Source organism: Oryzias melastigma, linkage group LG13, assembly GCF_002922805.2.
Source record: "Oryzias melastigma strain HK-1 linkage group LG13, ASM292280v2, whole genome shotgun sequence".
In the NCBI taxonomy this organism is placed as follows: domain Eukaryota; kingdom Metazoa; phylum Chordata; class Actinopteri; order Beloniformes; family Adrianichthyidae; genus Oryzias; species Oryzias melastigma.
In genome coordinates, this window is record NC_050524.1 from 31423818 (window position 1) to 31435083 (window position 11266).

Below are 11266 nucleotides of genomic sequence, written 5' to 3' on the forward strand. Positions count from 1 at the left end.
TAACTGATTTATTTTGTTACTCACTGTTTTCAAATGAATTCCAGTTTTTTAGCTTCGCCATATGCGGCTCGTTAAACGATTTAATTTGGCCCGCCACACTGGAATTGTTTGATTTTCCTTGTAGTTCAGGTGTCTCCCAATAGATGGCGCACTGCAAATATATTGACCCATGTTAAGGCACAGAAAATCATTCTGTATTTGTGTAGTGTTTGAAATTTTTTTTTTTTTTTCCAGTGTTCATGTGTTATTTGCAACACTACATGGATGCAGCGTTTCTCTGAGTTTGACTTTTTCATCAATCCAAACATCAACTCAGTGGTACAAATGGTACTAAAATAAGGACATACAACACATAAAAAAAAAGTCTTTTTTTAAACATTTTTATTTTTAGAACACTTTGTGGCCCACGATTAAGAAAGTTTGCCCACCCCTGCCTTACTGTGTTGTATTACTTTTAAAAAGTTGGATCATTATTCAATTTTTCATGAACGAGGGTTTGTTTGTGTACCTGTGAAGGTGTCGCCCCAATCTCCATGTTGTGGTCCATGAGGACTCGAGAATCTCCTGCCATCCTCAGCTGAAGATCACCTGTAGATCATAACAAGTAATGAACAATAAATGCCAACTTCTTTTTTTTATTATAATTTACTAGTAAAACAGAAAAGTACAATCTAAACTTTTTTTGTGAAATTTAGCATTAAAACAACAGTGTTTCATTTTTATTGATATTCTGCAACAAGATTTGACTTTTTAAAATTGTTGACTGGATCTCCTTGTTTTTAAACAAAATATTCAGTATGCAGTCATCACAAATATTTAGATGAAAGATGAAAAATGTTTAATGTTTTAGAATGATAGTATAAAAGGTATTCACTTTAGGTTTAATAAGCCAGAACTAGGTGGAAGCTTTTAATCAACTTCCTTCAACTGACTGATTGTCTTTAAGTGTGAGCAAAGAGCCAGACAGAAAAGAAAGCAGCAGCAATCTTTGATGATTGTTGTGGGCTATAAACTTGGAATGGATTAATAGTTTATTTCCAGGCAATTGGCCGTTAACAGTCCTAAAGTGACGAATATTAATCACTTCAGAACAGCCCCACAAGCTAAAGTCTCTGTATTTTAATTCCAAGATCAGGACCAATTATGGTCAGAAAAAAAAAAAAAACTCAAGAGCTTTGCCTCATTACTCCAATGCAATTGAATGTCAAAGTTCATCAACAATTCAAAAGTGCTGAAAAAGGTTAGTGTTTTCAATTAATGGCTGTCCTGGAAAGGGCATATGTGAGGATTTTTCTAGTCTAGTTGATACAAATGGATGATAAAGTCATTTAAGAGAACCTTAGCAGAATTGATTTGAACCCTGTTCGAACACAAACAAACAATAATACACATATAAAATCTAAAATGTCTGGAATTTTGACAGGTGGAACATATTTGGGTACTTCAATTCGTCCATTTTTTTTAACCTTTTGGATTCATGGAGCCACTGTCCCAGCAAATGTTGGGCAAAGACAGGGTACACCCTGGACAGGTATTCACAGAGTCACATCTCGTTTTCACTAAGTTGCTTGGTCGAGTATTTTGAGTATTTCCATTATAAAATTGATCCATTAAGCCAGACCGAACCGTACCATTTTTGGGCCCGATGGGTTGTAGATCCATAAAAAAATGGAACCAACTGGTTAGCTTGGAGCTACTGTTAAAACTTGTTAATTGGTGGAAGGTCATTGCAAAAAAAAAGAAAAGTGCTGTATTTCTCTTCACTGGCTGCAATCATCTCACAAACAACATTAAACATTTTACATATATATGGAATACCAAAAGCCAAGTGGATAAAAAAAAAAATTAACCACTGGATGACCTCCATTATTGTTGTTGTTAGCTTCACCTCACATCCAGCTTTCAGTGGAAGCACTTACTACAATTGCCTGGTCCATTCTAAACCAGACCATATTGTAAAATAGTAGACCACACAACTCTGTGGACACAAGGCATTAGAGTAACCAAATAACTTATGAAGCATGTTTTTGGACTGTGGGAGGAAGCCGGTACTTGGATATGACGGATGGGCAAAACATGCAAACTCCACACAGACAGGCCTGGCATTCAAACCAGGGTCTTCCTGTTGTAAGACAGCAGCTCTAACCACTGCAACACATAAATGCCAAGTTTGAGCCACAACAAAAATTAACCAGCACTTTGGCTAAAAAAATCATTGTCAAAACATCAAATGACAACTTCTGTGGACTTAGCATTTCAGCTGATCACTGGAGGGACACTCAGACATTTGATGACCAAAGGTAAATTTTGACGCTTGAGTTTTGAAAGATTTTGCTCAGCAAAGGCGACTGGCAGGTTAATTCAATGCTACTTGATAGTTGTTTTCTTGGTTGCTGCCATCCTGTTTTCAGGCCTGTCACTTTCTCGGTTTCATTTGCTGATTACACACAGCAGTCCTAATTTGAGAATTTAAGTAATCATCTTCACTGTATTTAAGTGTCTGCTGTTGCATATCATCTGCTTTGTCACCTTTTATTTCTCCCTTAGTTATTAGTTTTGTGATGTTGAAGTTTATTTGTTAAATGTTTAAGTTTCTGCCACAGACTATATGAAATTCATAAAAGGGTTTTACTCTTAATTGTTTTTGCATAGAAGAACAATAAAAAAATAAATCCAAAGTATCCTGAACTTTCTCTCTCTGATTTAATACTGTTTTTCTCTCTCACTCAAAATGCAATAATGTTACACAAGCAGCCCTTTGTCCCCCTGCATACAATCTTATCCCCATTTATTTTTAATTTTTTTTTTTTTTTCTGACCATTTTGGAGTTAAATATGGGATATTTCTCATAGAAGACCACCACATTTCAGACAGCTACCTTAAACTAGATTATCCTTACCCCAATTGTTTTAAGGTTGAAGTTATTCCCACACATTTATGTGCCACAAGCACAAAACTGATGGAAATTCATGTGGGCCACATGTAATACGTAGGGCACAGTTCTGCATTGCCTTTGTGTATTTTAAGTGCGTCTAAGACTAAATGTTGTTGTTAACCTAATAGTAACTCTCACCTGAAGCCTTCCTCTGGGTCCCTTCAGGACTTTCTGCATGTATTCAGAAAATAACCTGCAAATAGCCACTTTTTTGTTCTAAAGCGTCATTGACATTTATGAAATCCCCACACCTAAATTCTGAAAACAAAAAAATCTATTACAGCCTGCAATCCTTTGAATCATTAAAAATTGACAGGATATCATGGCATAAAAGAGATTTGTTAACGGAATTGTCCAAAGACATTGGCTAGGTCTGAATTCCTGCCCTAATCCCTAACTACTAAAAAAAACAATATAGTACAGCAGGCTACTTTCTAGTGCTCTGGATTTTAAAAGCTACTCAGACACGATGTTGACTGCTTTACTTTCATTTTGCTAAACGCTGGATATGACATCACCGATTTCACAAAGTGAAAATCCAATCATTTCACGACGTCTGTTTGTGACTCCACTGTGTTCTGATGATGAAAATGTGGATGGTTCATTTAAAAAAATCCCATTTCAATACTTTTTTTCCTGTAAACATTGTTTGACTGCAGGTATTGTGATCTATATTTGCTAATGTAGTGAGCATTGATGCACGCTAGTTTTTCGCAAGGACTTCTGGGAAATTTCTAGAGCACTCAATTTCAGAATAATAGATTTGGACAGCGCTAGAAAATAGAAAACACATTATATAGTGCTCTACGTAGTGGGTAGGGAAGGAATTCAGACATGGACACTATCAAGTATTTATGCTAACATGACGGTGATAGTACGGTGCCCAACATATAACACCCAGTGGCAGCAGCGGTTCTTATGGAGGTGACAACGGTAGATTTTTCTTCAGAGTCAAAGAGATCAATCATAATTTTTTCACATGTTTAAGATTCCAGACACAAATTTAAGGCTCTCTAAGTTACCAATTCAATAAATGTGAACTAAGACAGCAGTCATGCCGAACTGCATTCCAATGAGTCAACAGAACAAAAGGAAACTTAAGAATAAACTGTTGCAGAACAACCCTGGTGACAAGTTTTTTGGCCAATTGTTAAAATAATCATGAATATAATGAAAAATTCAATTAACTGTATGTTGCTGTGAACGTTTGGCAGACATTTCTCCACAGTGAGAAACAAGTTGGTTTTAATTTACAGAAAACTTTAATTTCTTGATGCATCTACATGATGCTGTTTCAAGGAAGACACTGTTTTATTTTCCGCTTCAACACATTTGCACTCAATATGAACTTATTTAGACAAAATGATTCAATATTTCACTTTTTCCCAGGTGAAAATCATTGCTCCCTAATTTAAATACTGCACCTTCAATATCTTGTCAACAAAATTGTAAAAATATATATATATATATATATCAACATTTTTTTATAGTTATATTTTGAGCACTATTTTAATTTCAATGTTTGTTTTGCAGCTGTTTGTTAGTAAATTGAAAATTTTAATTAAGAGCCAGAGTTGAAAAGCATTGTTTTGCATTAATGTGAAAAATATAAATTTGGTATGAAAATGCTCAGTAGTTTTGTTCTTTTTAAAATGTGTAAAAATTTACCTTAGAAACTATAGGAAGAAATAAATGACTGAAATAAGATTCATGTCTTTCTTTGCAAAAATGGAATTCAGGAACATTTTGTTTCTTAGAGGCTTGACAGCCAAAGCAAAATCATGTGACACAGATACAACAACCCGCCTGTATTGTTTCATTTCTCAACACTGAAGTTTGCTTATGTTTATGGACAGATAGTCAAAGAATAAAACGCCTCAGAGGATCCTGTGTATGCAATAGCAAAGCAATAGGGTCTCTTTCTAGTGAAATGTATTCTTAATGTCACACTTGTACGTGCATCCTGATAGAACATTTCATCATACACTTGCTTTGTCTTGTGAGTGACCCAAACACTGTCAGGTGCAAAAAAACTCACGTGAATGGACCATTTTTACAATTACATTATATGCAAAATTGAAGCAGAAACAAATAACATCAAAATGTATAGCATATATTTTACAATATCTATAAAGGAGAAAGTCTCATTTGTAAAAATTGGGACATCACTATAACAGATGGAGAGACATTTTTTTTGCAGCACATTTCATCAGCTGATGGAAATAGTAACAAAACCATCAGAAAAATAAGGTGAGTTTATCTGAATCTCCTCCAATTCTTGTTGTTATTGAGCTAGAACAGAGGTCACTATACCATACCCATTCCATACCCAGATGTTGGGCCATGCGGACCCAACATCTGGGTCCAAACTAGATGTAAAACGAATACGATGGGCACCTCAATTTTAAATGGTCCAGTTTTTGATGTCATTGCAACATTTTCTTATCAAATCATATAAGTCATATATGGACACATACATGTTTGGAGAAATTATTTGGAGAGAAAAAAGCATGTGAGGAACCTGAAGAAAAGACAGTTGGAGACCATTGTTTCCACGTACCAAACTGTTTTGAATGTTTCAAATAATCTCACAAAAATAAAGTTTAATGGGTTCGTGTTTATTATTATACTTGGAAAATACCAGTTTTTGATGGTTCTGTCTTTTTGTTTTTTGGTTTGTTCAATCATTACACCTCAAAATTTTGAAATAAAGTCATAAAGTGTATGTTTAAAGCAGCTACAAACATTTAATAGAGAATGAAGATTCTACCAAATAAAGTTGCCGACCTGCTGAAGATGTTTCTGAACTGAGGAAACTTGCAAAAGGGACATTTAGGAATTTTACCCACAGAAAGGCTCAATTTGGCAAGAATTTGCTCAGAAAGTTTTGCAGAGTCAATGTTCCTCTGATAGACTGAAAACTTAAAACATTTGATCGGACGTACATTCTTCCTGGGATAGTTTTCTTGATGATATCGGCCAATGTCATGTTAGTGTTCCTGTTGTGTGTGGCGTACAGTTCCATGTGTTTATGTTATGTGACATTAAATACTATCAAAAAGTTTTACATTGTTCTGAATTCATTTAAAGTGATATACATGCAGATGTGTCACAAATCCTTGGCTACTTAAAGATATTTAACACAAAATATTTAGTCATTATTTGTTTTCGGACCTTAACTTCAATACTTTTTTCCAAACTGGACCTCTTTAAATTCTAGTCTAGTCTAGATAAATTCAGAATTGTCTTGCATATATAGTCAGATTTGGTTTTAACTTAATTTAATGTTTAATTTTTATCTAAGGAAACTGTACATATTACTACAGAAGCTGGGTGTAGAATTGTACCAAACTTTACAACAATTATTTTTTTAAGACCATTTCAGTTCAGTTTTGATACAGTTCCAGGCAGAGGCAGCTGAAAAACCCGAGGCTTGTTTCCCAAGAAATGTGTTGCATCAGGTTAAAGTATAATCTACAGATTTTCAATATTTTTAGCTACAAGCAGTAATTAATAAAAAAAAATTAAATAAATAATGGGGTTTAAAAGAAACATTTTCATTTTGTCACCAAATTCAGAAATTCCACCTATTTTTTCCAACATGTCCTTGAGCACATATTCAAATTAAATTCACATTTGGTGCATGATGCAAGTGTTGCAAAATAAGAACGCACTATGACATCAACAACAGCAGAATTACAATGTGTCGATCAAACGACTGGATGTGGATTTTTTTTTTAGCATGAATTAGTAATTTAAAGACTAAAAAAATAAACAAGGCCTTTCTTCAGTGAGCTGTCACAAGGTCCTACAACTCTGCTTTCCTCCTCTCTTTGTGTGAAGTCAACACATCTGTGGTTAGTTTGCTATTCTGTCAAGTCACTTCTAAAGCTAAAAAAATACAGTGGAAAAATACCAAAAATGTTGAAAATAGAGCTATGTAAAAATAAGAACCTAAACAGCCACCACACAAAAATCCTTAAAAAAAACTGCAACTTACTATATATATATATATATATATATATATATATATATATATATATATATATATATATATATATATATAATGTGGTAAGAAAGAGGAATACAATAAAAATATGACCAAATGAGTTGATGGGTAAACTGATATTTCTATATGTTTAAATCTTTTCTGTATTTTATTTGTTTTATTTTGTATACTGTATTTTACCTGTGTTTTATAATTGTATGTGTAGTGTTTATCTGTTAAATTCTGTCTTATTTCTTTTAACATCAACCTGCCAAGGGACTCCTGATGGAAATTAGCCTGAGGCTATAATCTGGCATTTTTACATTTGTTTTTAATGTTCATTAATATGCACTGTCCCTTTCTCAATAAAGTTATTAAAAATTGTCCCTAGTCATACATGTGATAGTGTTTGCAGTCGTGTATCCGTGGTGCAAAATCTGTCTAGGGTGTACTCTGCCTTCATCCAACAGCAGCTTGGGCAGTCTCCAGCAGCCCAGTGACCCCAAAAAAATAATACTAAAAGATTTTAAAAATTAAACTTATGAATAGTCTATCCTCTCCCATCACAGTTCAGACTGCAGAAGGGTGGATTAAAAGGTCAAGTTCTATGTGGGTCTCGATTGGCCAAACTGAGAAAAAAAATTATACATTTCTAATAGTGGTTGGAAACATTGTGTTCAAACAGCTGGTTACATTCTTAAATGGTCATGACATCCCTGAACCTTTCCCGGTAGGTTTCAGACCTAAACACAGCACAGAAATGGCTCTTTTAAAAATATTCAATGACATTTTTTTTTTGCAACTGATGCAGATAATCCTGTGGTTCTTTTATTATTGGATTTTTCAGCAGCTTTCGATACAGTTGATCATAAGATCCTGATTGCTCGGCTGGAACATTGGGTGGGGATCTCTGGGGAAGCTCTGCAGTGGAAGAGATCCTATCTCACAGACGGGTCATTCTGTGTCAGCATGGGTCCTCACTCATCCAAGTGTTATCCCCTGAGGTGGGGAGTCCCTCAGGGGTCTGTTCTAGGCCCGCTCCTTTTTCTATTTACATGCTCCCGTTGGGGAAGCTGCTTCGGAAACATAAGGCGGATTTCCACCTTTATGAGGACAACTGCCAAATTCATTTCTCCATACACAAAGGTCCCGACCGCTCAGTTACAGCACTAACTGAATGCCTCAATGAAGTCAAGCTGTGGATGTCGGCTAATTTTCTTGGACTAAATGAGACCAAAACCGAAGTCGTGTGTTCCCCTAGCGGGCGTAAGAATCATGGTCTGGAACTCCTCTCTCTTACTCCCTTTGAAAAGTTGGTGGTCATTAACTTGGGAGTGAAACTTGATGCTGCCCTGAAACTGGACCTTCAAATTTAATGCCATAACCAGGTCCTGCTTTTTTCTGTTATTTGGCAAGGATGAAGTTCTTCATATCCAAGTCAAACCTTGAAATAGTGACCCATGCTTTTACATTGTCCAGGCTGAATTACTGCAGTTCCTTGTTTGCTGTGTTGCCCCAGGCCTCAATAGCCAGACTACAGCTGGTGCAAAATTCAGCGGCCAGATTTATATGTGGTGCTAAGAATTTTGATCTCATAGCCCCAGTCCTGGTCTCTTTTAACTGGCTGCCAGTGCAATATCTGATTTTTATGAAAATTCTTGTTTTTCCTTTCAAATCACTGGGAGGCATGGCACCGTCTTACCTTTCTGATCTGATTTTAAAATATTCTCCTTCTAAGTCTTCGCGTTCTGCAGACCAGTGTTTGTTACTGGTTCTGAAAACCAAATGTAAGTTCTGGTGAGAGCGTGCCTTTGCTGTGCTGGCTCCTAAACTGTGGAATCTGTTGCTACCAGCTAGTAGAGAGGTCACACTTTTGAAGAGTTTTAAATCTGAACTGTTCATCCACTATCGCGCTATAGTATCTGCCTAGGTGCTTTTCGTTGTTACTTTTAATTTCATCTTAAATAGGATTTTACGTTTTTATTGTTTTAAATTGTTTTTATGATTGTAGTGTATTGAATTTTTTCGCGTACAGCTCATTGGGCCTCCTTGGCCAGTGGTGCTCAAGAAAGAATAAATTAAATGAAATGTTGGGGGCCAAATGTGGAGGAGGGCCGGATCTGGCCCGTGGGCTGCATTGTGGAACCCCTGCTATAGGGCAACAGTTAGCTAGTCTAAACATGGACAAATTACACACACACAAATATCCAGACTTAATAGGTTTGTGGGATACTATAGAGTCCACAAGTTAAATCCATTACTCACTAATTTATTCCATCCACGGTGGAACAAAAAGTGTCCCACTTATTTCCTTTTATGGCTTGTACATATTTTATCAATAATACCCACATTGTAATGCATGATCCCCTTGCACTAAGTCAGAGATGCATCTTGTTTATTAATTATTTTAGTATTTATGAGAGAGGATGACTACACATCAAAGTAAATGGTGACACTAATATCAGTTTAATGTCAAAGTGAGATATGACAACCTTACTCTATTTCTAAGCAAGACCTAGTATAATGCACCACATGGGAGATGACCCGGTGTCCACTGTTGGCTAATTTGCCAGTATGATGAATCAGGCTCAGCTGCTGCATTTTTAATTATGTAATTTTCCCAAAGAGCAGGCTCTTCATTGCCAGGGTTGCCAGTCATCTGAATTGCATGTGCCCATTTAAATGATGCAGACAAAGGGCTTTCTGCATACAAACACTCGACTCTGACCCCACGATATCTACATCATCTTGCCAATCAATGACATGATGTGATAATTTGAGATCAAAGAAATAAATGCTGCTATCCACCTTGAATTAAGTTACTTTTTTCTTTTTACATGGCAATCAGTCTAATGTAGATTATCCTTAGAGAAGCATTAGGATGACAAAACATCCAACAAAAAATAATGAAGACCTTTGTACTTTTGTCATTGCTTCCTGACCCCAACAATTTTGCTATTTTATGACCATCTTTCTTTGATGTTTCTGTTTGATCACTGACGAGCACGGAGAGCGAAATGCAAAAGCATGCATGTAGACGTGAGAGGATCGCGTCACAAGTGAGATCCACACAGGAATGAGGTGTTGACATTGATGGTCCAAAGCAAAGGGCAGAGAGACGTGACGAGCATCTGAACGGGGAAAAGACAGGAAGAAAGGAGGATGGCAAAGGCTCCGGGCATGCATGAAGCAAAGGAGAAAAAAAAGCAAAAAAAGAAAACAACCTTGCTGAATACATTACATAGGTTCCAAGGTCTCACTTTCTGACTCATTTTAGTTTTCTCATGAATTAATCATGACTCCCTGGAGATTTGTGAACTCTAGACCTGTGTGTACTTTCAGTAAGACTTGTAATTGCAGAGTCTGTTCACAACAGATTCAACAAGCCCAAATGAGAGGTGTTCGAACAGAGATACCAGCCGTGGTGTTTTATCTTGGCGCTTTAAGAGGGTAACGAGCATTTATCTTGTTACCGGGAGAGTGGCAGGATGCTTTGGCTGAATTGTTTTTGTGTCCTGATAACAAGAGTACTCACTGTGCTTAAAGCCAAGGGGTACAAGTTGCTTCCTAAGGGATATCTTCAGTGCGTTTATTTTCCTCTTTTGCTGACATTGCACGCTATGGACAATGATATGAGGAGACCGGCAAAATGTGCTTGTTTTCTTTTTTACCTGTGACAAGTGCTATAATTCCTCCCCAGGGCCAGTATTACACAAAATGGTTCTGGCTGGCTGTATTAATTTTTCGCTTTTGCAGATCTCAAGTGCTCCAAGAGCCAGCTTGTTTTTCAGAGAACTGAGGCAGTTTTCTTTTCTTCTTTACTTTATTGCTTACCACATTAATAACTATGACAAAGAGGGTAAATTAGAAAGTGAAGAATGTGAATCATCGCTTTAAAGTTGTAGCAGTTACATTATGCATCCTATTCATTTTTTAAAATATTTTTCAATAACACTATTACAAAAAAACATTAAAAAAAACATTAAAAAAAACAAAAAATTTTAATTGTGAACGTAACTCCGATGAAAACGGTGTGTTAGGGGTTTTTAACATGTTCTGGGGGCATTTTTCACTTGATGGAGAATACATATATAGAAAATTAAGCTTAAAATTGATTTCTGAGTATTTATTTATTCAAATTGTTATGCATTAGGAGATAAAAGAAAAGAATAGATACAAGAAAAAGAGCGTAATGTTCAGTAGAAAATATCATGGGCCACATGTTCCCAGCTCTCAGCAACGGCAAGGGGGAGAGGGGGTGGGATTGTTTGGCACCAACAGTTCTACCCACAACTCAGAAGTGAGTTTGAAATGATCTCCTGAAACCATATCCTAGAAAACAA

At 36.1% G+C, this 11266-nt stretch overlaps 1 protein-coding gene across 1 annotated transcript in view; it reads right to left on the reverse strand.

Moving 5' to 3' along the window:
* The window catches only part of kcnj5 (potassium inwardly rectifying channel subfamily J member 5), a 36576-nt gene that overhangs the window by 14984 nt on the left and 10326 nt on the right, over nt 1-11266 (reverse strand). Inside the window, exon 2 of the mRNA XM_024277968.2 lies at nt 509-588. Coding sequence (XP_024133736.1) covers nt 509-571 — 63 coding nt within the window. The 5' untranslated portion in view covers nt 572-588. The remainder of the gene's footprint in view (nt 1-508; nt 589-11266) is intronic.